At 40.9% G+C, this 27,660-nt stretch overlaps 1 protein-coding gene across 11 annotated transcripts in view; it reads right to left on the bottom strand.

Moving 5' to 3' along the window:
• The window catches only part of CDC42BPA (CDC42 binding protein kinase alpha), a 196,078-nt gene that overhangs the window by 66,948 nt on the left and 101,470 nt on the right, over positions 1 to 27,660 (bottom strand). For 10 of the 11 annotated variants that reach the window (XM_077340912.1, XM_077340929.1, XM_077340925.1 and 7 more), the window contains exons 9-17: positions 27,395 to 27,474; positions 26,544 to 26,710; positions 24,099 to 24,221; positions 15,647 to 15,780; positions 13,722 to 13,964; positions 12,714 to 12,824; positions 11,731 to 11,978; positions 6,319 to 6,424; positions 3,155 to 3,279 (exon numbers count right to left, since the gene is read on the bottom strand). In XM_077340912.1, the coding sequence (XP_077197027.1) occupies positions 3,155 to 3,279; positions 6,319 to 6,424; positions 11,731 to 11,978; positions 12,714 to 12,824; positions 13,722 to 13,964; positions 15,647 to 15,780; positions 24,099 to 24,221; positions 26,544 to 26,710; positions 27,395 to 27,474 (1,337 nt within the window). The remainder of the gene's footprint in view (positions 1 to 3,154; positions 3,280 to 6,318; positions 6,425 to 11,730; positions 11,979 to 12,713; positions 12,825 to 13,721; positions 13,965 to 15,646; positions 15,781 to 24,098; positions 24,222 to 26,543; positions 26,711 to 27,394; positions 27,475 to 27,660) is intronic. The other variant, XM_077340904.1, reaches the window with a different exon arrangement.

Genomic DNA, 27,660 nt, shown 5'->3' on the forward strand with positions numbered 1-27,660 from the left:
CAAAAGTTCTGAGATTTCTTTGAAGACCATGCACATGTCGAACATTGCCTCCCAAGTCCTGATCCAGCCAGAATCCAGCACAAGTTTTGGCTTGTCATGTGAATCATGCCCATCCCTACTGAATGCATGGGCAGTATTGCTATTGTTATACTGTATGTCCAGACATAAGTTCTCTGTGGACTTTTGTAGGAATATGTAACTATAAGCTAACAAAATCAGGAACTCAAAGAAGTGTTTAGGAACATATGCATATCGCAGAAATATTTGCAACTGTCTCCCAAATGTCTCCCAAATGACAGGATAAGTTTCTTTTTCTTACATGAAGATGGTTTGCATGCAAGAAAAAGGTTCTGTCTTAGGCAGCTCCGAGAACAGAGATCCCCCACATGATGCCCGAGACTATACACAGATGTCATGTGGTACACATCACTGGTGGATGGAAGTATTACTATGAATTCAACTATTTAAATTTGATATCACCATGTCCCACCACATGACATCACTGGAACCTACCTGAGACATCATCAAGCTCCTTCCACTGAGTCTCAGGGTTTAAGATTATAGCATCCTGGCAATCCTACATTAAGTGAAAGTCCTTATGACCCCCACCATAAAATTCAGGTTAGAGACCTGAATCCACAGCCAGCATTATATCCCATCAGTGGTCATATCTATTTTTATGTTGCAGACCAGGCCCTGAATTTGGATAGACCAAGCCAATTTTCAGACCTTTCCCCCACTAACTGAATCATTCAGTGAGAACAAAGAGATTTGAATAATACATATTTATGGAAAATGCTATACTGCCTGGAACACATCTAGCGTTCCAAAGTCTAACATGCACTGATGAACCATTCATACTCAAAATCCAAACCTTTGTCTAAATATGGACAATGAAGTTGAACTGGATGTGAAAAACACTGTCTATTTAACTATGCTTCCTACGTTTATCCACTTTTAATACCAAAAATAAGTTATATAGCTGCTCAAAAGGAGATAAAATGGACACAAACAGCTTAATACTGAAGATTGATGTAAGACATTAACAGTAATCAGTTTAAGAAATCTGTTAATATATTTAGGGATGGATTGTTCTCAGAAGTGAAAATATTATAAAGATCCCAAGTGATAAAATACGTTATTACAAAAATCTTTCCTTCCCACAAACAGTTTAATCGCATCTTCAAAAAAGGGAGGAAGGATGACCCGGGAAACTACAGACCAGTAAGTCTGACCTCTGTTGTGGGGAAGATAATGGAGCAGATATTAAAGGGAGCGATCTGCAAACATCTGGAGGACAATTTGGTGAAGAGAGCTAGGAGAACAAGTGAAGAGAGCTAGGAGAGGCTTGTGGCAGCACCAGTAGCTATGAGCAATGTGCAGGTTAAGACTCCATCACCAGGAGAAGGAAGATTAGCAGCAGAAGCACTGCCATTGCAGCTGTTCAGAGAAGCCAAGAAGCAGAAACACCATGCAAGGAATCTCAGCAGCTTCAGCAGGAAGTCAGCATGGATTTGTCTCCAACAGGTCCTGTCAGACCAACCTGGTTTTCTTTTTTGATCAAGTAACAGGTTTGCTGGATCATGGAAATTCGGTTGATGTCGTTCACTTGGATTTTAGTAAAGCTTTTGATAAGGTTCCCCATGATGTTCTGATGGATAAATTGAAGGACTGCAATCTGGATTTTCAGATAGTTAGGTGGATAGGGAATTGGTTAGAGAACCGCACTCAAAGAGTTGTTGTCAATGGTGTTTCATCAGACTGGAGAGAGGTGAGTAGCGGGGTATCTCAGGGCTTGGTGCTCGACTCGGTACTTTTTAACATATTTATTAATGATCTAGATGAGGGGGTGGAGGGACTACTCATCAAGTTTGCAGATGACACCAAATTGGGAGGACTGGCAAATACTCTGGAAGATAGAGACAGTGTTCAACAAGATCTGAACACAATGGAAAAATGGGCAAATGAGAACAAGATGCAATTTAATAAAGATAAGTGTAAAGTTCTGCATCTGGGTCAGAAAAATGAAAAGCATGCCTACTGGATGGGGGATACGCTTCTAGGTAACACTGTGTGTGAACGAGACCTTGGGGTACTTATGGATTGTAAACTAAACATGAGCAGGCAGTGTGATGTAGCAGTAAAAAAGGCGAATGCCATCTTGGGATGTATCAACAGGGGCATCACATCAAAATCACAAGTTGTGATTGTATATACGGCACTGGTCAGACCACACCTGGAATACTGTGTGCAGTTCTGGAGGCCTCACTTCAAGAAGGACGTAGATAAAATTGAAAGGGTACAGAGGAGAGTGATGAGGATGATCTGGGGCCAAGGGACCAAGCCCTATGAAGATAGGTTGAGGGACTTGGGAATGTTCAGCCTGGAGAAAAGGAGGTTGAGAGGGGACATGATAGCCCTCTTTAAGTATTTGAAAGGTTGTCACTTGGAGGAGGGCAGGATGCTGTTTCTGCTGGCTGCAGATTAAAGGACGCGCAGTAATGGGTTTAAACTACAACGATATAGGCTAGATATCAGGAAAAAAATGTTCACAGTCAGAGACTTTCAGCAGTGGAATAGGCTGCCTAAGGAGGTGGTGAGCTCCCCCTCACTGGCAGTCTTCAAGCAAAGGTTGGATGCACACTTTTCTTGGATGCTTTTGGATGCTTTGGGCTGATCCTGCATTGAGCAGGGGGTTGGACTAGATGGCCTGTATGGCCCCTTCCAACTCTATGATTCTATGTTTGTATCTTTCTCTCAGACCATTTTAAAACACTTTACTTGGAATAGGTCAGTTTTACAGAAGCATTACCAGAAACAGCAAGGGAAAGAGATCTGCAGTCTAGCTGTTTTGATTTTATTTTCCCAGTAAAAGACTTGTAGTGCAACCCAAAATGGAGCTATACCCTTTTTAATTCACTAAAGTCAATAAATTCCTCTACCATGCGCAAAACTAACAGAGATCAAGAAAATTAATTCTCATAGCTACCACCACTATTGAATTCATGTAAAGACATGATTTGTACTTGATGATACATTTATATTTCTTAAGGAGTTTCAGAGACTTGAACAGAGAACATCATGGAATATGAAAAATTGAAAGCACTTTGTTGCATAAGGTTCAGTGCTAGCCAGGATTACAGTTGATACTCACCACTGGATGATTTCAGTAATTTGGGCTTCCCAGTGTGCTACAGATTCTTTTTTGTCAGCAAGATCTCTCATCTCTTCTTCTAACTGCCGATTATTCATACTAAGTCTTTCATACATAGCTGTAAGCTGAATATATGTTAAAGATATAGTTAATCTTGGCAGACATTATCTTGATAAACGGAAGCAGCTGTGATTAAAATTAAACTGCTTTTTATGTACCTGATGGGCATATTCTTTATTCTAAGCAGTCTTGGCCCCTTTCAAAATGAGATATGAGATATGAATATTTTAATCAATAACTAAAATATTTTAAGTTTCCTTCGTTCTACTTTAGCTGATATCAATCTTTCACGTTCATATCAGTTATGCATTTATAAATTTCATTTCCTGAGGTACTTTTCCTTATAATCAATAAGAGAATCTACTTATATGCTTCCCATTCCCATTTTGCTTTAATATCTTGCTTCTCAGATATTTAAATTCTGGCACTCAAAATACTTCCCATTGACTGATTATGCATGGTGGCAACTATGCCAAGCTGCCGCCATGCCATTGCACCAGAGCTGAAAGCCCCGCTGTCCCCCAATTATACATGGGGCGGAGCTTCTGGGGCGCACACAGGCTGCCCTGGCACAACAGCCCCGTGCAGGCAATGCGGAGCCGGAAGAGCCGGGTGTGCTCTGAAGCACCGGCAGCAGAGGGGGGAATGGGGACATAGCCCCCCTGCTGCATGATGGTGGGGAGCAGCATGCTGCTCTCTGACCATGGTGGGGGTGGGGGATGCCCCTATCTTCTCTGCAGAGCTGCAGAGTTGGCAGGAGTGAGAGGCATCCCTGCAGGGATGCTGTAGGTCGGGGGAGGAGCCGGGCGTGAACGCCCGGCTCCTCTGATTATGCACAGGCCAGCCCTTGCCTGTGTCTGCTGCACTCCCCAGCCTGCTGAAGAACCCGTGTTCCTTTAATGTGGGTCTTCCAACAGCTTGGGTCAGGTTAGGCCAGGCCTCGGATGGCAGTGACGTCGGGCATAATCAGGGATTTCCCCCCGAAGCCCTGTCGCTGCCACGTCGGGCTTTCTGGCCTGTGCATAATCAGTCATTGTTATTATAAACATACTTTGCAACAGGGAATTGTTGATTTGTCACCAAGGTGGGGAGGGGTCAGGGTCCTTCCAGGCCTGCCTTGGTCTTTGAGAAAGGACTCATTGGAATTAGTTTGGGTTGCAACCTTTGACTGATTATGCACGGTGGCGGCCATAGTGGGCTGCTGTCGATTCCTAGTGGCAGGGCACCATGCCCCGCCACATCCTTTGTACACACGGGGGGGGGGAATCCCTTGGCGTACATGGTCCGCCCCAGAGTTGTGCGTTCAAATGTACAACTCTGGAGTGGGAAAGGTTTGCAGCACCTCAAAGCAGTGGTGGCAGAAGGGGTGGCATGGGGATTCCACCCACAGGATGGTGGGATAGCAGCATGCTGCTATCCCACCATTAGGGGAATGTAGTAACACCCTGTTCACCTCCACAGCACTGTGAAGCCAAACGGAGCATTTTGTGTCCCTGCAGGGCACTTAGGTGTGAGGGAAGGGTCAGGCCTCAAAGGCCTGGCTCTTCCCTTATGCACAGGCCTGCCTCGGCTGGGCCTCTGCTGGCCGCCATGGCCATCCGATACCCTGATTTGGGCCAGAGCCAGTAGGGGGCCAGGATGGTGGCAACGACATGCATATGCGAGGATTAGCCCCACTGCCCTGCTGCCGCCAGCCCAGCCTTTCTGCCCCGTGCATAATCACTCATTGTGTGACATGATTTGCAAGGCTCATGCACACCTGGTTCCTTGCTACTGTTCAACAGCAGCCATCTCATGAAGATCAGTATAGTGCAGCAGTTAGAAATTAGGGTATGGAAGATCTAGGTTCAAATCACCACTCTGAAATCTTTGGGCCAGCTGCATATTTACCCTCACAGGGTAGTCAGCAGAGCCAGCTTGCTGTAGTGGTTAAAAGTGGTGGTTTCTAATCCGGAAAAACAGGTTTGATTCCCTTCTAATCCACATGCAGCCAACTGGGTGACCTTTGGCTAATCACAGTTCTCTCAGAGCTCTTTCAGCCTCAGCTACCTCACAGGGTGTCTGTTATGGGGAGAGGAAGGGCAGGTGATTGTAAACTGCTTTCAGACCCCTTCGGGTAATAAAAAGCAGGTTATAAAAGAACAGCTCTTCTTCTCTAAAATGCAGGAGAGTGGAATGATGTAAATTACTTTAGGACTCCTACTGTGGAGAAAGGCTAGAGAGCATCAGTCCTTAATGCCAGTAGAAGCAGTGTATGCACAGATGCATGCATGATGATTCTAGAAAAAATGCTGATTGGGATCTCATGTGATCATGGCTGATTTAACCAAAGAAAAATAACGAACATCAGAAAAGGAGGGGAGAAAATGTCAGGAGAGTTGCAAGGGAAATGAAGCGGTCATGAGATGGTAGGAAGAAATAATGAGAGGAAAGAGCCAGTAATTAGAAATTAAGATGGTAGCAATGGAAATGAAGGGAAGGGGTTGTGAAGAGAAAATATGGACCAACATGGGAGGCATAGTGTGAAAAGTGGTCCTTTAACTCCCAGCCCCTTCTCAACAGCTGTCTTGACCATAACAACTCTCCTCCTTGGAGGTTAGGAGGAAAGAAACAGGGATTTCCCATCCCTGAAAGTCCATTCCCCACTTGTTGACATTCAAAGAACTATATAGCTTGGGATCAACATATATGAAAAACCACCCACTCTGTTATGATGACCATTATGGTCATCTCCAGGGGCCCTAGTTTGAGTACATCCACATTCTGAGATTAAGTGGGTGGCAATCTAGGAGATGATACCAACTCTAGATCTCTCTGTCCAAAGAGATTAATCGGTCTCCTACTATTTCTGCCTTTGATCAGCAGGTAGAGACCTTTTTGTTTCATTTGCCATTCCCTCAGCAAACCTTCCTCCCTGTCCAATGTTTTAATTGTTGTTTTTGTATATGTGTATGTATTTTAGCTCTGTTTTTGTTTTAATGATTTTTTTGTGGGGGGGAAGTGGTATTAAAATGTGATGTCATAATTCATTCCCTCTATCTCTCAATATGCTCCAGCTCCCAATTTTCTGTATGCTTTACTTATTATGCTATCCTAACACCTACCTTATCAAGTTCACTGGAAAGCTTTTTGTTTTCCTCTGTCAGCAGGATCTTCTCCCGTTCATATTTCTGTTTGAACTCAGTTTCAAATTCCTCTCTTTCACTTTGGCTATGGTATAATGTAAAAATACAGTCAACTGACATAGTTGTGGTAGTCCCATATTAAAGAGATTGATAGTCCAATATTAAATTGTCCTAATTTATTAATGCTTCACCTATTACAAATAAAGAATAGTGGGTGACAGTTAGGTGACAGTTAAGCCTTTCTCTCTGAAATCAAAGGGACTTAAGCACATAGTTGAAAACTCATTGATTTAGACTTAGGCATGCCTGAAATTTTGTGGGTATCACCCAGTCCTTGAAGCTGTGAGACCATTTCCACGATTCCCAAACATTCACATTTAAGGATAAACTTTCTAGGTCAGTATGCTTACTCATTTTTATAACTCTGTGCAATTTTGAAAGTCAGCCAGGGTAAAGAAAGAGTCGCCATATATGGTGCCTGGATCTGCAAAAACCTTCATGCATGAAGACTCCCATTAACTTTATAAAATGGGCCTAACTGTAACAAAATCCAGTGCTTAAAACATCCACACAGCAATCAGATTCAAGATGATATCTGCTTAAACCTGAACCATGCAAATTCTATAAACATAAGGTCAACAACTTGAAAAAACACCGCAAGTAAAAGGTAGATTGTTTTTCCAGGAGATTTATACATCCTTCCCTACCAGCATGTTTTAATAAAATGAATCACTGTGTGGTAGAGAGAAGAAAGAAAGTAGAAGCCAGAACAGACACTTCTTTAAAGTCTTGGGAACCAGTCCTCAAACAGAACAGCAGGATCATTCATGTCTCTGGTTATGCTGTTAGCATAAACCACAGTATGGAAACCTAAGGTTGTCCATAACAGGCCACATGGATTTGACATGCAATTATTGTTTGAAGGCTGAAAATGGAAACATTGAATGAGTTTTACAAGAAAATCTATATTAAGTGATAAAAATGTTAACAAAACTAAATTTTAACAGTAAAAAAAAATGAATTGTCCTCATCTAAAAACTAACTGGAGGACACCAAATTTTAGGTTAGGTAAAATTATAAACTTTAACAGATGAATTTTTAAAAAATCTGTCCTGCCACACATCAAATTAAGCCTTCAAAGCATCTCACAAGAAATAAAGTAATTACAAAAAAAACAAAAAAAACAAACAAACCAATAGTCTCTCTAAAACTATATAAAATCCAGATTAGAACAGAATAAACAGTATCACTATAAACAACAACATCATTTATATGCTCAGGTTAATAAAAGTTAATGTCTGAAAGGTAGTAAAATCAGTGCCAAAAGACATATTCACACATGGGGTGCCTCAAGAAAAATGGCCACATTCCAATTATCTAGTCAATCATGAGATCTTAGGTGGCCGCATTGCCGACACTGGGATACAGGGGACAGCCCTCCAATGGCTGATCTCCTTCCTCCAGGGTCATGGATAAAGGGTAGCAATTGGTCAGAGACAATCCAGCTGCTGCAAACATATCTAGCCACAGTGATCCATGTAACAGTCACCTCTAGATTGGATTTCTGCAACTCGATCTATGCAAACCTATCCTTATCCCTGCTCTGGAAGCTACAACTGGTTCAGAACACAGCAGCCAGGGGTCTCACAGGAACACCTTGGAGGCCCCACATCCGGCATGTACTCCAACAACTGCACTGGTTACCCGCTGAATCTCGGATCAAGCATAAGGTCTTGGTAATTACCTTTAAGGCCATATGTGGTCTGGGCCCAGTGTATCTGAGGGACGCACTATGGTCAGCCAACTACAACTGGCTGGTCATGCCTGGCCTCAGGGAAGCACATCTGGCCTCAACCAGGGTCAGGTTGTTCTCTATCCTGGCCCCCACCTGGTGGAATGAGCTCCCAGAGGAGATCCAGGCCCTGTTGGAACTAGCACAATTCTGCAGGGTCCGCAAAATTGAGTTCTCCACCAAGCATTTGGTTGAGGACAGTGAACTGACAACAACTACTGGGCCCTCCAGAACCCCTCCTACCAGATATGTCCACTGGACACATCATGGGGTAATTCCGATTTGCCCACTCTGCTGGGTCATGGTCAAAATGTTAACAGGTAACAGGGGCAATTAAATGTTTCAATATTGTTGATGTTGTTTTTTATATTGATGCAGTCACTGAATTTATGTATATCTGTCATATTGGATTTCATGTTCCCTGTAAACTGCCCTGAGCCACAAGGGAAGGTAGTATAAAAATATAAGAAACAAATAAATTTTGGGTGGCCAGAACAGGACCTCAAAATAAGATCTGAGGTAAAATGAATGAGAAAAGATGATCCTTTACAGCAGTGGTCCCCAATCCCCGGTTCGGAGCCGGTACCAGTCCGTGGATCAGTCGGTACTGGGTCCTGGCTCCTCCAGAAACAAACTAGAAGCCTGTGAATATATCTAAATATCAGAGAAGTATGTTCCAGTCAGCAAATCCTATTAACAATATGGTTGCTGCAATCTAAAATACCTAAAGTTTTCAAGTCGTCTTCAAAGATAGTAATCTAACCTGAATTACCAAACAAAGCTGTGTAAATTGGTGATCAGACAGGCAAAAAAGGGCTATGAGGAACGTATTGCAAAAATAATCATGTCCTCAAATACATTAGAAGCAGAATGCCAGGCAGGGAGGCAGTGGGGATCTTAGATGATAGTGATATGGCAGAAATGGGAAACTAAAATGGGGATGGAGCACCTACGCTATGAAGAAAGGCTACAGAGATTAAGGCTCTTTAGCTTGGAAAAATGATGTTAGAAACATGTTAGATCAGCGGTTCTCAACCTGGAGGTCATGACCCCCTGAGGGGTCGTTTGGCCTTTCCCAAGGGGTTGCAGTGGCAGCAGCATGGCGCTGGCCTCCTCCGCGCTGCCTCAGAGCTCACCGAAGTGGCGCAGAGGAGGCCAGCACCATGCCGACGCCACTCTGGCCACCGCCGCTCCGGCCACCACCGCTGCCTCTCCTGTGACGCTGGCCTCCTCAGCACTGCCTCGGTAAGCTCCAAGGCGGCACGGAGGAGGCCACCACCATGTCGTCAGTGCTCTGGCTGCCTCCAGCACCGCTCCACGATCTCTACAGTGTGAGAGTAGGCAGTGTGTGCGCATGTGCGACTGCAGCATGTGTACATGCGCGCCACCACATAAGCGCACATGTGCGCACACACGTGAGCGTGCATGCTGCCGCCGCCCCTCACAGATCGGTGGTGGTTGAGAACTGCTGTGTTAGAGGTTTACAAAATTATGCAAAGGATAGAGAAGGCAGAGAAAGAAGTACTTTTCTCTCTTTATTACAATACAAGAACTCGCGGGCATTCAATTAAATTAATGAACAGTAGGCTGAGAACAGATAAGAGTCAGTACTTCTTCATTGAAAGAGTAATTGACATGTGGAATTCACTGCTGCAGGAAGTGGCAGTGGCTACAAGCATAAACAGCTTCAAGAGGGGATTGGATAAACAAGTGGAGCCGAGGTCCATCAGTGACTATTAGCCAAAAGTTCTAGTTAGAACATTATGTCTGGGGCAGTAATATTCTGTATTCTTGGTTCTTGGGGGGTGGGAGTGGGAGTGCTTCTGAAGTTCTGGTCCTACTCATGGACCTCCTGATTGTATCTGGGCTTTGGACGCTGTGCAACACAGAACATTGGACTGGATGGTCATTGGCCTGATCCATCATAGCTTCTCTTATGTTCTTATAGTGAGTGGAATAAAACTGGAGAGATGAACTCCTCATTATGATCTACTCACTTAGGACTTGGGCCACCTGGGTAAACTCTGTAACCCAGGTGCTTGCAAGACAACATCCCTGCAGCCTGGGATGTCATCCTACTGAACATGAGGAATTAATCACAGCATACCAGCATTTGAAGTGTGCATCAGCCTTAAGTTATTTTTTTAATTTATGTGTAATAGAAAACAAAGTAAAGATACAAAGGGGATATAGAAATAAAAAGGGGTTCCATATCATGATTATGTGTATAAATAAAAAGCATTTTCCCCAACACCTCTATCATAATTTGCAAAACACTTTCCATAAAAATATAAATTTATAATAGAAATATTTAAATATTTAAAAATGCTGTGGAAGGAAAATGGAGGAGGCCCCATTGGTAACTTAACCCAAGGATGGGGGAGGGGAAGGGGGGACACCTGGGCATTTGTATCCAAACCTTTGCCCCCCACCGACCATGACATTTTCACATAGATCTTACATGAGAATCCAATTTTCACAATTTTTAAAAGATGAATCAATCCATTTGAATTTAGCTCAGAAATATAGTAGCAAACAGTAACTCTCACGGAAAACAGATGCATTTTTGACTTTGAAACTGGACTAAAGATTGGTAACAGTGATACATTAATATCCATAACAGCTAATCATATTATATATATATCTAGTCAACTGGTCTGCATCCCCTCAAGTGTAAATAACTGGAACTCATTCACTAACACTTGATGAGAGGAGGACCTCTATTCTAAATATACAACTGGAGGCAAGAGCAGATCAAAGAAATCTTACCCACATGGAATAAGCACAGCTAACACAATAAGACTATTGAGGCCCCTGGAAAAGATCCACTGGACAGTTACAACAGTAACTGAGTTAGTCTTTCTGCCACCACCATCCAAATTCCATCAAAACATTTGGCCATTTTCAGCCTTTTTTCATTTGAACTCAGGACCAGGACCATTTGAACTCAGGACTAGGACCAAGGGCAAAAATTCATTCTGTGATCAACAGAGTTTATTTCCACAAAGTGACTGGGGTGACCAGCAGCCCCAAGGCACAGAAGATGACTAATGCTAAAGTCTTTCTAATGCTAAAATCAACACTCTATTCCAGGAGCAAACTAGGATGAGCAGAAAATCCATCTGAATCAGCCAACTCCCTTATAAGATTATATAAAAATCAACTGGATCCATGGGTCACTGATGACAGGCATCTTTATTGATCTTTATCCCTCTGGAAATTAGTAGTAATCAAAGTCCATTACCTGAAAATAATTTGCCCATGACCCTGGGGAAATATTCAGGGTAGTATTAACAGAGCACTCATATAATGACCAGGCCCAAAGACAAAAATCCATTGTGTGATAAAACAATATGGATATAACTGCACATAAATTGTGTATATAGAATATTTCTTGCTTGAGGTGGGTTAAAAAGCCCTTTATAAAAAGCTGAAACAAGACCCAAGAGTTTTCTTGTCCATCATGTATTCATTTCGCTCTTATTTTCCACTGCGACATCTGTTTGGGTAAAACTTCTAGCTGAAATTAATGCAGGAACTTTCTTTTTTTTGGCTAATAGATATGAAAACCATTAGCAAAATTAATCAGTTATACATACCTTTCTCTCCTGGTCTTTTCTAACTTGTCTTTTAAGATCAGGATCTCTTTTTTAAGAGAAAGCTGTTGGCTCTCTCCATCACGAAGTTCTTTCTTCAGGTTTTTTATTTCATTGCAATGTACCACTTCTCGTTTGGATAGCTCCTCTTCATAAAAAACAGTCTTCTTTTCCAAATCAGCCTTTAATTTGGTGATCTCTTGTTGATGTTCTGTGCTGCTCACCCCTGGAGAGCGACCAATTTGCTTCTGCTACAAAAAGGGTTATCTTTGAAATAACTTTCATAAACTTACAAATGAAAGAAAACATGGGTTTAGGAATAACTCTGGAGTGTGTCTACAAACATGTATGCAACAATATTTTGTGGAAATATAATTTAGGTAATTAACATAAGAATATAAGAAGAGCCCTGCTAGATCAGACCAGTGATCCATCTAGTTCAGCTCTATGTCTCCTGTTTTGGAGTTAGCCACAGGGCACAGAGGGCCAGTTTTGCCTCCTAGCACTGGTATTCAGAGGTTTACTGCTTATGAGACTGAGAAAATATAGAGGCATATATGCTAGCTATTAATTTTTCCTTACAAAATCAATATCAAATAAATACATGGCACGAAGAAATGATTTGCTTACATGTTTTGTAAATCCTGGCAGAGCTTGCAGTATTACCAGTTCCTGCTATTTCAGCAATCCATTTTACAAGACATTTACAGAATGGAAAACATATCATCTCATCAATGTACTCAATGGCATGCATTATTTTACACTGACATTATAAGGTAAGGTATCTTGGGACATCAAGGGGAAAATGGGTGATGTACTGGATGTCCATAGGGCAATGGCTATAAATCCATAGTTATACAGAAAGATCTCCCCACCACCACCACAGAAAATGCTATGTGAACTTACATACCACTTTTCTCCCTTTCTGACAGAGACCTGACAGGCAGCAGTTACAGTTTAATGTGCTGAAGTCAACAAAGACTAACCTTTAGTCCTTCTAGCTCATTCTCCAGCTGTTTACAGTATTGCTCACTTCGTTCACGTAATTTCCTGTCCTTAGATGCATCGGCAGCTGCAGCTTCAGCATGAACTTCCAGCTACAAACATTATTTTGAAAATAATAACCATTAATTTCCATTTTATCGTACATTGATAGTGCATCAGAGAAACAATTCAGGTATTGCAATATTATGCTGTGTTTTAAATGCTTAGATTAGGGGTGTCAATTATATGCCCTACAGGCCAGAATTGAAGCATCTAGGGCTCTTCTCCAGACGATGAGCATCATTGCCAGATGTCCAGGTTTGTGCATTATGTCCCTGCATACAATCCCAGTGCTAAGGAATAATGGGTGGTGGAAGTGGAAGGGTGAGCATCAAGGAGATAAAGGAAATATTGTAAGAAAGTTAATGTTTTAAGCATGTTTGTCCTTTGAGTAAAAATAAAACACCCACACGTGCCCAGCACTGTTTGTAGGACTTCCATGGACCACATGGACAGCATTCAGAGCTAAAGTGAAAGGGAAAGGTCTGAAAGGTTCATTCCATGAGCGCAACTGCACCTGCAGTTCTCAATGATTATAAACTGCTATATTATTATTCATTAATTTCAGCAGAAATTAGGGATTTCTTACTCCCTTTTATGCTGTTCATTTCCCCTTCAAATGGAACAAAAGCAGTCCATATTCTAAAGCACAATTATTCAATTTATATTCCCTTTATTGTTATATAGGCTGTAAGTCTGGATATCAAAGCTGTTCCCACAGGTTTTCCAAATGATTATTAAGAATACTGAATTCTGAATACTGAAGACTGAAGAGCACAATTTTGGGAATAAACTAATATTTTTTTTCAAAGCTTGCAAACATATACAGGAAGAATTTATTATTCACCCATTACTACAATTCCTCAACTTAAAAAAAAACAAACCCTATTATAATAAGCTTTATTTTGAGCAAACTCTTTCCTGCAGTCACCACCCCAAATGCAACATACTTCCTTTTTAATTCTCTCTGTTCTCCGTAGCTCTTGCCTCAAGCTTTCCACCTTTTCCATCACCACTTCCATCTCTTCTTCTTTATCTCTGACTTGACGGCTAAGTTTCTGCTTCTGTGAATGCAAGTCAGTAAGTCGCTCATTCATTTCTGAAAATTCCTGCATGGCCAGCTTCCGTTGACTGTGTGCATCTTTCAGCTCTTTGGTTTGGGTCTTTAATCTTTCACTAGACTCAATCAGTTCCTGTAATTAAAGCAAAGCAAGACATATTCTTAATTTGTGGAATCATGTAACTAGGTGAGTGTTCCAAGTTTCTATTAGAATAATAGACTTTCCATCTTGTTCGCCAAACAGCCCATACCTTACAGAATCTAAAAGTGTTTTTATCAAGAAGTTATGAAAATATTAATGTTTCAACTTCAGTGCAATCAGTGGAACCTTATAAACAAAATCTGAATTTCAACTAATCATGGTCCAAACTATGATCCAAGACAAATCTTTCATTACGTGGAACTAATCAGACAAATATATAAGGTAGCTAGTTACATGGTAATTTAAAATACCACTGCAATAGAGTTTCATGGTAATTTTCACTAGGCAACATATGCATACAAAATTATTCCATAAGGCAGAGAATTTTCACATCTCCTTTAAGGCAACCAAACAGATGATTGTATATGTGGACATCACCAAATGGCCGATATAAATACCATCAAATAAGATATATAATTGGAAGAAGATTGAGAAGCTGTATTCTCTGTGCTAAAACAAAACCAGGAGCTCATTGTGGTACAGATTATGAATGATTAATATCAAAAATTAGAATAAAGATGAAGAGAAATACCAAAATATTCATAGTGCCAAAATAAATCTAAATAACATTCATGATGTGTTTAAATACCATTAAAGAACAGATTTGCACAGCTAAATTCAAGTGAATAGGAACCAGAAGAAGTAAGGATTGAACCAGAGATATTATCAGTGAAGAACGCACAAAGACTATCCCTGTAGCCAAATTAAATGAAAAGCTTCAATGCCTGATGAAATCCTTAACGTTTTAAAGACAGAGAAGAAGCAAAATTAAAAGGTGCCAGAAATAGAAAAAGAAGTCTAAAAGTAGTGTTTCAGTAACTGGCACAATGAGACAAAAAATTATTATACTAACTGGTGTAATGAAATACAAGAAAGCAACAAAAACAAGAAAGAAAAAGAACTGTTTTACAGATCAATTAAATCAAAGGGAAATTTAAGCATGACTAGACATGTTGAAAGATTAACGCAGAGATGAATTAATTGAAAAAAACAAAACAAAGAAAAGTTGTGAATAATACAATGAAAAAACTATACAGAAGAGCTTAAAGGATGACTGATTAATTCAAAGAAGAAACTTTTGAAGAACATATAAAGTGAAGTGAAAGCTGCATTGAGAACAATTGGGAAAAACTAATTAGTGGGAATAAATGGAATATCAGTAGTGCTATTCCAAACCATAAAAATGAAATCCATGAAAATCTTAACAAGAATATGGAAACAAATATGAAAAACAAAACAATGGCCCACAGACTGTCAATAGTCAACCTACATTCCAATTCCCCCCTCAAATGGAGACATCAAAGACTGCAGCAACTGTTGGTCAATCAGATTAATGTCTCACACAAGGAATATGATGCTCAAAAATCGTTCAACAAATATTGCTACCATATGTGGAACAAGCAATCCCAGATGTTCATGTTGGATTTAGAAAAGGAAGAAACATTAGATATACGATGCTGACTGGAACATAAGAGAGAAATTCAGCTTGCGTTTCATAATTATAGCCTAATCATTTTTTCTGTACAACTGTATTAAAGCTGCTCTAATCTGATCTGAAATGTTCTATAATAGATAAAGTTGTTTTTAAAAAGGACAGATTAAATATTCTTTACCTTATTCAGATCATCCTTCTCTTGTTTTAATGCTTTGAGTTGCTTCTCAAATGTTTTGATTTGTCGAGCAGCCTCTTCTAATTCTCGTCTTGCAGAACTGGCTTCTTCAAGTTGCTGTTCAAGTTGTCCAGAATCTATGAAGGAAATTGCTAAATGTTATTGAATGAAATATAAAACTTGTCGGTTACTATGCAACAGAATTAACACCTGAGCTATCTCTGGTCATTGCAGAAGGGATGGCTGGCCTCCCAGTGGTATCATTTGGCCATCCACCACCTTTGTATAAATAGCTAAATAATGCTTACAAAAATGAGACTTGACAGCAATCCACTCTAGCAAATTGGCTCTTTCAAAAATATGTTGTATAATATATCTTAATGTATATTATTCCACATTTTCACTCACTAAAATCTACATTCATTTTATCACTTTGCTTCATGTCTTTTGTGTGGATCAGTTGTCAATTTACTGCTTGTTGTACAGAAGTTTACAAGCATCCAAAAAACAACCTTCCATGAAGCAGTGATATGCCTTACAGAAGTTGTCCCCAACAATTTTGGTATAGTAATCCACAAGTCTAAATTTGTACAATGACTCATCCAGGACCAGAACAAACTCCTATCATTTCCAGCATTCCATTTGCCATAGTGCCCAACAAGATGTTTTTGAGCAACAACATATCACATAAAGGGTACAGCTGCTCCCACTAGAAACCCCAAGAAAGTAGGAATTTATCTCCTCCTCCTCTTCCTTGGCCAACTGGGTCAGAACCAGCGTTTGTGGAGGTGTGCTGAGAGTACTTGGCTTGAAGAGATAAGCAAAGATGGTAGGTGTTGGTGAAGAGGTTAACAACAAGAGGTTCAGTGCAGTGCATGTCCGACAGCAGTTAGAGGAGAGTGAGGCAATGTAGGCTGCTGAGCAATAGGTCCAACTGCTGAAGGAGCACCACCAGTCAAACTCCATGCACAGTCACACATCTGTCTGTCTTCTGTGTTTTTTCCATGACATTCTGAACAGCTCCCACCTTTTTGCAGCTACTACCATAAACTTACTAGCTGTAAAATGGCTGCTTCCCCCTCATTATTATCACAAAGTAAGAGGGGGAGATGAGAATGTGAGAAGTTGGTGAGGAGTAAAGAAAAAGAAGGGTGCAAAGCCACCATTAGGGAGGGCTGGCCTACAACCCACTTTCAGAGGCTTTGTGATTTTGTGATCCTGTTCCACAGGTTGGGAAACACTGCCATACATAATCTGGTCACTTTGCCACTGTTACACTTCAATGACTAACATTTGGAAATGTTTAAACAGAGCCTAGATAGCCATCTGACGGAGAGGCTGATTCTGTGAAGGCAAAGGGGTGGCAGGTTACAGTAGATGAGCGATTGGGATGTGAGTGTTCTGCATAGTGCAGGGGGTTGGACTAGATGACCCATGAGGTCCCTTCCAACTCTATGATTCTATTATTCTATGTAACAAGTGTCTGATATGAATAATCTAGGCCTTACGCAATCTGGGCCCGGCGTATCTGAGGGGCTGCCTATCACCCTATCCCCCCCGCAGGGCCTTACACTCTGTGGGTACAAACTTATTGGTCATCCCTGGCCCCAGAGAAGTGCGCCTGGCCTTGACCAGGCCCAGGGCTAACCCTAACCCTAACCCTAACCCTCAACATGGGCCAGGGCCTATTCGGCCTTGGCCCCAACCTTAAAATCATCTCCCTTTTTAGCACATTCCACAATGTAAATGTGCTATCAAAAACTACCTCCTTACTGTCCAATAGAAGAGACCGCATACAAGATAAGCTTCTAATTTTTCACCCATTCATTGCAATCTGCCTCTTGGGAAACACATTTCTCTTTCAATCAAAATTTCATAAGAATCCTCAAGTAAAAGACAAATTTTAAGAATCAGAAATCCATCTCTAAATATTGTAATTGTACAGTTATTTTGATTCCAGCTTAAAATCCATTCCTTGGAACAATTCCTATTCTCTACAGCAGGGGTAGTCAACAAACGCTGGCAGGGGCTGATGGGAATTGTAGTCCATCTGGAGGACTACAGGTTGACTACCCCTGCTCTACAGAACAGTATATTAGCCATGTGTTTCACTTAAGCCTGTACATCTGATTTATAAAAGAAACCAAAATCAAGATTATAAACTCTTCCATAAGCATTCTGACCAGAGTTGGGATGCCAGAGTTATGCAGTGTAGATTTTTCCATCTACAGTTATTTTGGACAGAAAATACATTCCTGTACAACTGTGCTCCCAGAAAAAACAGCTATATTTTAAGTGATTCATTTGAAATTTTCAAATAGGATATTATCTTCTGATTTTATTCCAACTCCACAGCCAAACCACAGACATACTTTAAAATGCCAAGAAAACTATGAAGTTAGTTGCCTCACTATTTATTTAAACCTTTGTTTCTAGCAAGTAAGTACAATCAGAATTGTAATCACAAACTCTTTATGGCTGAAATATCAAGAACAAATATTAACTCAAAAAGAGTGCAGGCTCCAACAACAACTATTGCAGGGCTGATGGGGGTGAATAATTTAATTCTATGCATATACACACAGAGGGAATATTATCAAACTCAGTTTACAAATATTGGCAAGATCTCAGTCTGTACAGCCACATTCCTTGGATTCACCACAAAAAAAATCAGAAAAACCTTGCTGGAATTCTTAATATCCTAGCTGCTCCCTGTTTAACTACATGCATTATGAAATTGACAGTCACAGCTTGAAAAAGTGCTACTATGGAGTGTGCCTGTGGCTGAGGATGAAGTGAACACTAAAACTACTAACATAAATATGCAATATCTGCCTCAGAGAATGTGCATAAAGAAGTCATTTGAATAGTTGTGACATATACCAGTATATGAATATTGTCCAATATATGAGCAAGAGATAGCTATGTGTAGTGGTTAATAAATGAGTGAGAGGCAGCTTGGTGCAGTGGTTAAGAGTGGCGGCTTCTAAAGTGGTGAGCCGGGTTTGATTCCCCGCTCCTTCACATGAAGCCAGTTGGGTAACCTTGGGCTAGTCACAGCCCTGATAAGGCTGTTCTGACTGAGCAGTCCTGTCTGAGCTTTTTCAGCCTCCCCTACCTCACAGGGTGTCTGTTGTGGAGAGAGGAAAGGGAAGGCGAATGTAAGCCACTTTGAGACTCCTTCGGGTAGAGAAAAGCGGCATATAAAAACCAACTCTTCAAGTCCCAGTATATGTATATTTCCTGAATATAGAGGAAGCTGAAGCACAAAATGAAACTTGTACAACTCTGTTATAGTAAATGGATAGTCCCAGACTCTTCTCTCTTTATTCCTAATAACCGAATCACCCACTACCAGAATTCTACCTTCACCCAACCCCAGAAGGATATCCTTGGTGTGAGAAGTCTGTCTCCCAAGGAAGGTGACCTTCCTAAGGAATCACATTTATCCTCCTCAGACTGATGTTCTCCAACTTTGAGAGTTTCACTCTTGACACCAGATAAGGTTTGTCAGCACAGGACTAGGACTGTTCTGCTCTGAAGATTTCATCCTCATCTTCTCCAGGTTGGCAACTCTAGCTCACTGGAACAAACCTGCACCCTGAAAGTGAAGAGTTCCAGGCATAAAGCACACATGCATGTGGCATTCCCTGAAAAACATGGATAATCCCCATTTTTTATCTTCATAACAGGTTTAGTTGTTTAAAAGAGCGAAAAAGGGTGCTTATCTGAATTTTTGTTGTTGTTGTTGTTAGGTGCGAAGTCGTGTCCGACCCATCGTGACCCCATGGACAATGATCCTCCAGGCCTTCCTGTCCTCTACCATTCCCCGGAGTCCATTTAAGTTTGCACCTACTGCTTCAGTGACTCCATCCATCCACCTCACTCTCTGTCGCCCCCTTCTTCTTTTGCCCTCAATTGCTCCCAGCATTAGGCTCTTCTCCAGGGAGTCCTTCCTTCTCATGAGGTGGCCAAAATCTTTGAGTTTCATCTTCGGGATCTGGCCTTCTAAGGAGCAGTCAGGGCTGATCTCCTCTAGGACTGACCGGTTTGTTCGCCTTGCAGTCCAAGGGACTCGCAAGAGTCTTCTCCAGCACCAGAGTTCAAAAGTCTCAATTCTTTGACGCTCGGCCTTCCTTATGGTCCAACTTTCGCAGCCATACATTGCAACTGGGAATACCATAGCCTTGACTAAACGCACTTTTGTTGGTAGGCTGATGTCTCTGCTTTTTAGGATGCTGTCTAGATTTGCCATAGCTTTCCTCCCTAGGAGCAAGCGTCTTTTAATTTCTTTGCTGCAGTCCCCATCTGCAGTGATCTTGGAGCCGAGGAAAATAAAATCTGTCACTATCTCCATTTCTTCCCCATCTATTTGCCAGGAATTGAGAGGGCCGGCTGCCATGATCTTTGTTTTCTTGATGTTGAGTTTCAAGCCAACTTTTGCACTCTCCTCCTTCACCCGCATCAACAGGCTCTTTAGTTCCTCTTCACTTTCTGCCATTAGAGTGGTATCATCTGCATATCTGAGGTTGTTGATATTTCTCCCTGCAATTTTGATCCCAATTTGTGACTCCTCTAATCCCGCCTTTCTCATGATGTGCTCCGCATACAAGTTAAATAGGCAAGGCGACAGTATACAGCCTTGCCAAACTCCTTTCACTATTTTGAACCAATCAGTGATTCCATGTTCAGTTCTCACTGTTGCTTCTTGACCTGCATATAAATTTCTCAAGAGACAAATAAGATGCTCTGGTATTCCCATCTCTTTAAGAACTTGCCACAATTTGTTGTGCTCCACACAATCAAAGGCTATAGCATAGTCAATGAAGCAGAAGTAGATGTTCTTCTGGAACTCCCTAGTTTTCTCCATGATCCAGCGTATGTTGGCAATTTGATCTCTAGTTCCTCTGCCTTTTCGAAATCCTGCCTGTACTTCTGGAAGTTCTCGGTCCACATATTGCTGGAGCCTAGCTTGTAGGATTTTGAGCATAACTTTGCTAGCATGAGAAATGAGTGCAATGGTGCGGTAGTTTGAACATTCTTTGGCATTGCCCTTCTTTGGGATTGTAATGTAAACTGACCTTTTCCAATCCTGTGGCCATTGTTGAGTTTTCCAAATTTCCTGGCATATTGAGTGTAGCACTTTTACTGCATCGTCTTTTAAGATTTTGAATAGTTCAACTGGAATGCTGTCACCACCACTAGCTTTATTGTTGCTCAGACTTCTTAAGGCCCATTTGACTTCACATTCCAGGATGTCTGGCTCCAGGTCAGTAACTACCCCACTGTGGTCATCAGGGATGTTAAGCTCACTCTTGTATAGTTCTTCTGTATAATTTTGCCGCTTTTAAAAAATCTCTTCTGCTTCTGTGAGGTCCCTACCATTTTGGTCCCTTATCATACCCATCTTTGCATGATACGTTCTCTTCATACCTCCAATTTTCTTGAAAAGATCTCTGGTCCTGCCCATTCTATTGTTTTCTTCTTTGTTTGCACTGTTCATTTAAGAAGGCATTCTTATCTCTTCTAGCTTTTCTCTGGAATTCTGCATTCAATTGGGTGTATCTTTCTCTTTCTTCCTTGCCTTTCACTTCCCGTCTCTCCTTAGCTATTTGTAAAGCTTCTTCAGACAGCCATTTAGATTTCTTGCATTTCTTTTTCTTTGGGATGGTTTTAGTTGCTACCTCTTGTACAATGTTGCGAACCTCTGTTCATAGTTCTTCAGGCACTCTGTCTATCAGATCTAATTCCTTAAATCTATTTGTCACCTCTACTGTACATTCGTCGGGGATATGATTTAGTTCATACCTGAGTGGCCTAGTGCTTTTCCCTACTTTCTTCAATTTAAGCCTAAATTTTGCAACAAGAAGCTGATGATCTGAACCACAATCAGCTCCTGGTCTTGTTTTTATTGACTGTATAGAACTTCTCCATCTTTGGCTGAAGAGCACATAGTCAATCTGATTTCTGTGTTGACCGTCTGGTGATGTCCATGTGTAGAGTCGTCTCTTGGGTTGTTGGAAAAGAGTGTTTGCTATGACCATTGTATTCTCTTGACAAAATTCTACCAGCCTGTGCCCTGCTTCATTTTGTACTCCAAGACCAAACTTACCTGTTATCCCGGTTATCTTTTGGTTTCCTACTTTAGCATTCCAATCCCCCATGATGATAAGCACATCATTTTTTGGCGTTGCTTCTAGAAGGTGTTGTAGGGCTTCATAGAACTGATCAACTTCATCCTCTTTAGCAGCAGTGGTTGGGGCATAGACCTGGATTACTGTGATGTTGAATGGTTTGCCTTGGATTCGAACTGAGATCATTCTGTCATTTTGGGGATTGTATCCCAAGACTGCTTTTCCTATTCTCTTATTGATTATGAAGGCTACTCCATTTCTTCTGCGAGATTCTTGTCCACAAGAATATACCTGATGGTCATCTGAATTAAATTCACTCATTCCTGTCCATTTTAGTTCACTGATTCCTAAAATGTCGATGTTCAGTCTTGTCATCTCTTGTTTAACCATGTCCAGCTTGCCTTGATCCTATGGAATAAAAATCTTTACAGCATCGGACTGTCTTTTCGCCACCAGTTACTTCCACAACTGACCGTCCTTTCGGCTTTGGCCCAGTCGCTTCATTCATTCTGGCGCTACTCGTACTAGCCGTCTGCTCATCCCCAGTAGCATATTGGACACCTTCCGACCTGAGGGGCTCATCTTCTGGCGTCATATCGTTTTGCCTTTTGAACTTGTCCATTGGGTTTTCATGGCAAAGATACTGGAGTGGTTTGCCATTTCCTTCTCCAGTGGATCACCTTTTGTCAGAACTCTCAGCTATGACCTGTCCGTCTTGGGTGTCCCTGCATGGCATAGCTCATAGCTTCACTGAGCTATGCAAGCCCCCTTGCCACGGCAAGGCAGCGATCCTTGAAGGGGGTGAATTTTTGTAGCCTTCCATAATAGGGATACAATAGTATGCCACTCTCCTTGTTCATGTGGAGCTTATATGTCTTTTCTTAGGAGACTAGAGGGGTTGTCTCCTGCTCCATCTTGCTGAATTCCCAAGCTAAATTCTCCTACTTGAAACCCTACATGGATCCCAAATGCCTCTAACAGAGTCAGTCTCTTAAAGTGAGGCTCGTACAGAGTCAATGATTACAGCAAAACCTGCACCATCATAATTATTATTAATATAATAATATCATCCATCAAACAGAAAGCTGGCAACAATGTAGGACTTTGCTGAAGCAGGAGAGCAAAAATGTCAGCAGTGATGCTCTGGAAAGCTATTATTTTTTTCGTCAACAACTGGTATTCAGTGAAGTTCCTATTTAGTTATTATTGCTAATATCTATTGATAGACTATGCTCCACAAATTTGTCTAATCCATCATCATATGGTCTACAAGCAAATTCCACAGAGTAATTATGCACTATGTGCGGTAGTACTTCTTTTGACAACCTGGAGTCTGAGGGCGATCAATTTCATTAGGTGACTATCCCCAGTCCAATGAGATAGAGGAAAAATTACTTGCTATCTGGTTTCTCCAAATATGCACACATTTCTCCACCCTCACCCCCATCCTGCATCCTCTTAGTAAGCATGTTTCTAAATTCAGAAGTGCCTTTATCCTATTTTGAACAGGAATCCATACAGCCTGAAGAGCATTCAGAACTTCAGGTAACAAAATGAGGGCATTTAGGATTTTAGGCAGCCTCTCTTCACCACTTGCAAGGCTTTCTGCAGTAAGAGTTATTTTGCACTGATAGAACCACAAGTTTCTCCTTAAAAAGTGCCTCACATCCAACAGGAACTGAAACTAACATTAAGAAGTTGGCAAAAGGCTATTAGACAAAAGTGTTTAATTGAATGTATTCCTGAGATCTGAGTATATTCCTCCTGACCCTCCTTCCCCGACTCACAGCCTCACCTCCTCTTCTTTCCCCACACCATTACTGTCCGGATCATCCCCCCACCCATGCCCCTTGCCCAACTTTCCAGCTGTTTCCCCAGTTGCTCTTTTCACTTACTCTCCTTCCCCACTCACATCTCCATAGTTTCAACTTCTCTGTCATCTCCTCGCTAACCTGCCTCTGTTGCTATCTACCCCAGTTTGACTAGCTCCAATGTGTGGATTCCAACAGGAATTCAAAAATAGAGTAACAAAGGTAGAATAAGAACAGAATCAGGACCATTGTCAAAAACACAGAAAGAATAAAAAACATATAAATGCAACAAGACTGATCCTTATTTTCCAATGTGAATGGCACTTTAAAAACAAAAGTAAAACTAACAACCAGTTTGAAATTTCATGTTACCAACAGTCTTCTAAATAAAAAGCATTTCCTCCTAATTGATGGTCTATTGGTAGGTCCCGCCCTCTTCCACTAAAGAATCTTCTTCAGAACAAATAACAATAAGACATACCAAAATACATATTTAAAATCTAGACTTACCAGTCACTTGTTTCTTCAACTTTTCCATTTCTTCTTTTAGGCTTTTAATTTCTAAATCTTTGCTTGCTGTTAATGGGCCATCTACAGTTGAATAATGTAGGGCCTGGACTGTCTGCGTGGACTCTTTTCATTAAAAAAACAAACACAGAAAAATGAGACTTCAGTAGCACATGAAGACTTTAATGTCACATGAAAAGGTCTACATTTTGAGGCCTTTTCCAATATAATGTAGTTCCCAAGGAAAGCCCACAGCAGTGGTGGTCTCACAGCAAACCAAGTAAAAGATTTCTGTCATACTGAGTGGGAGAAAAAAGCTTTAATGAATCTATTAAAGTTTGTTAGTGTTTTCCACCCTCCAGATCATTTGGACTTCTTATTCTCCAGGGAGATTAGCACATCCTGAAGCTGAGAAACCAGCCTTCATTTCCACGCTAAGCTGTCTAAGAGTTCCCATTACAGGAAGAAGCAAAATATTACATATACTGTTTCTCAGTGTAAAAGATTTTTTTTCTCAAGCAACTGCATGAAATATACAAGTATATGAGGTACATTTATATCCTATAGTATTAAGTTATATTTTCTTACAACTTAATTCCACAGGAATGATTAACAATTTGATCTTCAGATTCTTACTCATAAATGTAATATTATTCATTAATCACGCTTCTGTTAAAGTCTCACCTTTTCCACTTTTGTCTATCTGGTACGGCCAGTTTCTCTCTGCACTTGGCTATCATTCATTTCATTTAGGAAATTTATATGCCACCTCTCCAGAGTCCTGGTATTCTGGGCTCAGCTACACTGAGCCTACGGCTTCCAGTGCTAATTCTGTGCAGGCAGTCTCCAACTGTATTGCTCACTATCTATTTCCTTCCTTTTCTTTAGTAAATGTACTTAGTGTCTTCTTCATGATCTCTAGCTGGATGGCTTCTCACTAGCTGCAAACCAGAATATGACTTATTCTCTTTCTATTTCCTCCTTTTCTATTCTACTGGATATATTTGTTGTTTCCTCCCAAACGCAGCATTTATTTAAAATGCTGTTTTCTAATTATTTCTTTAATTTTATTTTAATGTTCCATCTCTTGTTAAACCTTGCTGCTTTCAATGTCTTACCATTTCCAAAATTTGCTATTTTCTTTCAGCTTATACTGCAGATAACTTTGTTCAGTCTCTTGTGAGCTCTTAAATTAAGGTGCCCATTCGTCCCGCATCTCGTGGGACAATCATGCTTTCTGGAGAAATATCCCGCATCCTGGGGCTTTTTAAAAAAGTCCCACCTGGCCGCAGGCAGCCTCACAAGCTGCTCAAACCAGCCTGGTTTTGGGTGGCGAGCGGGACCCATGGGTGCTTTCCCCACCAGGCGGGCAGGACAACGGGCAGTTGAGCAGGATGGCCGCTGTGGAGCAACAACACCAGCGCTCCGGGTAAGGCCCGCTACAGACTCTGGACAAGCCCTCCTCCTCAGAGACAAGCCCCGCCACCGCTGTCCCCCCGCCGCCAAGCAGGAGCTGCCGCCCCCCACCACCACCGCTGAGCAGCAGCCACCACCCCCGGTGTCCTGCTTTAGCTCCCTCACAATTGACTGTTTTAATGCCATCCCCAAAAGCTTTTATGCTTCTACTCTTAAAAACCTTCTTCACTGTCTTCACAATTTTGTAATATATATGAACCTTATAGAGTCTCCAATAGTTTTCTTTCCTTTGTTCTACTTTTACTTCCCCTTTCTTTACAGCCTCTCTTATACTCTCTAGTACTGTGACACTGAGCAATCAATTCCTTATAAAGCTCAGGAAGATTTTTTCCATTCCCTTACCTCTGTCCCTTCTCCTTCACTCCCTACTCCTGGGAACTTACAGCCTCTCAAAATTCACTGGTAGCCTATTAAAAGTATCACTTTCACTGCATTCTTACATGTAAATCTTTCAAAATCCACTGAAATCAATGGAATTATAAAGATCTAACTGTTTAGTATTACTATGTTAGAATGCCATCTTTTCCTTCCAGCCTTTTATGAGCAGTTGTCTTAATTCATTTCCCTTTCTCTCCAAAACATTTTTCAAGGCTGGGGACTAAGCTTATCTCAGTTTAATTCTGTAGAACTATTTAATAGTTTATTAGAAATATACTGTGATACTTAGATGAAAAATTCTCCAGTTGTCTTTGCACGTCATACCATATTCTAATCTTTTCCATTTCTGCTTGCATAAATGTCTTCTAGTCACCCAAAACCTTACTAAGTCAACATTCAAGTATCTACAAAAACAATTAACAAGGTCAAATATGGGTTAATTTTTAAAGATGAAAATAAAAAACAATAAAACACATAGGAAACCTTTCAGAAATTTCATCTTACATTCTTTCACAATATTAAGAACATTTCACATAACCACCATTTAGTTTAACTCAAATGACTACTCAAATGAAAAAGGTCTGCTTTTAATACCTTGAAGTTTTCTACTAAGTTCAAGTTTTTCCTGCTCCAGGCGTCTTATCCGCCTCTCATAGGCTTCTGTGGCTAAGGTATCCTCAAGTGTCCTTTGAAGACTGGCATCAAGGTCCATAGCAGGTTGCCCGGCAGCAAATCTTAAACTACTGCAGTCCGAAAGGACACTGAAATTATAATTCATCTTTTTAGAAACAACAAAACCCTGAGTAGGTTTTACCAACATTTTACCCTCATCTTTATTCTAGCAGATCATCAGTGATGTACTAAGCAGGGACGCACCCTTCTAAATCCACTGAAATGCTTAGGATGGCACTGCAACTATTAGATACCAGCTTAACTACTTAAAAGTAACAACAGTGCTTACATCTACACTGTGATATGTAACTATATATACATTTGAGAGGTAGCTGCAGCCCATTCTGGTATTCAATGACAGCACTTGTATTATACTTGTAAGATAAAACACTTTTGCAGCAACCACCTATTATGTTTTTGGTATATATTTTTACAAATGTCATGTGTGAAACTACTCACAGTGAAACCGATGCCTTGCATACTATTATTAATAGTGTAGTTTGCCTTTCTATCCCACATGCAAATTTCCTTTATATCTGCACGTTATTGGGCACAAGTCAACATCTGACTACATTCAGGAAACCACAAATTCTTTATACGTTGCAATATTCTGCACTAACTCATCATTCAGGAAACAGCAAAGAACAAAAAAGTATTTACCTGCTCACCAATTAACAGGAGAAGAAAAATTTGGGAGGGGAATGTGCAGCTTTTCTATTAACTTGTAACTAAAATGAACAGTTATTATAAATTACGACAATTTTTCTACTCACCAATTACTTGTATACGTGAATCCTACAAATGGCAGATGATGGCCTGAAAATGCAGTATGTGTTGGTGGGGGCATTGTCTCCTAGCGGATAAAAGAATATTGTGCAAAATTAAATTTTATTCGTTTGAGGAGGTGGGGAACCTTGATGCATTTGAAAACAGGGTACAACAAGGCAAGTAGCAACTGGCTCTGGGATGTTAGTGAACAACTATGCTTCTTCCCTCCTTGATGGAAAGAGCATTGAACAGTTAATGCAGCTGCCTTTAC

This window comes from Paroedura picta, chromosome 1 (assembly GCF_049243985.1).
Source record: "Paroedura picta isolate Pp20150507F chromosome 1, Ppicta_v3.0, whole genome shotgun sequence".
Lineage (NCBI taxonomy): Eukaryota > Metazoa > Chordata > Lepidosauria > Squamata > Gekkonidae > Paroedura > Paroedura picta.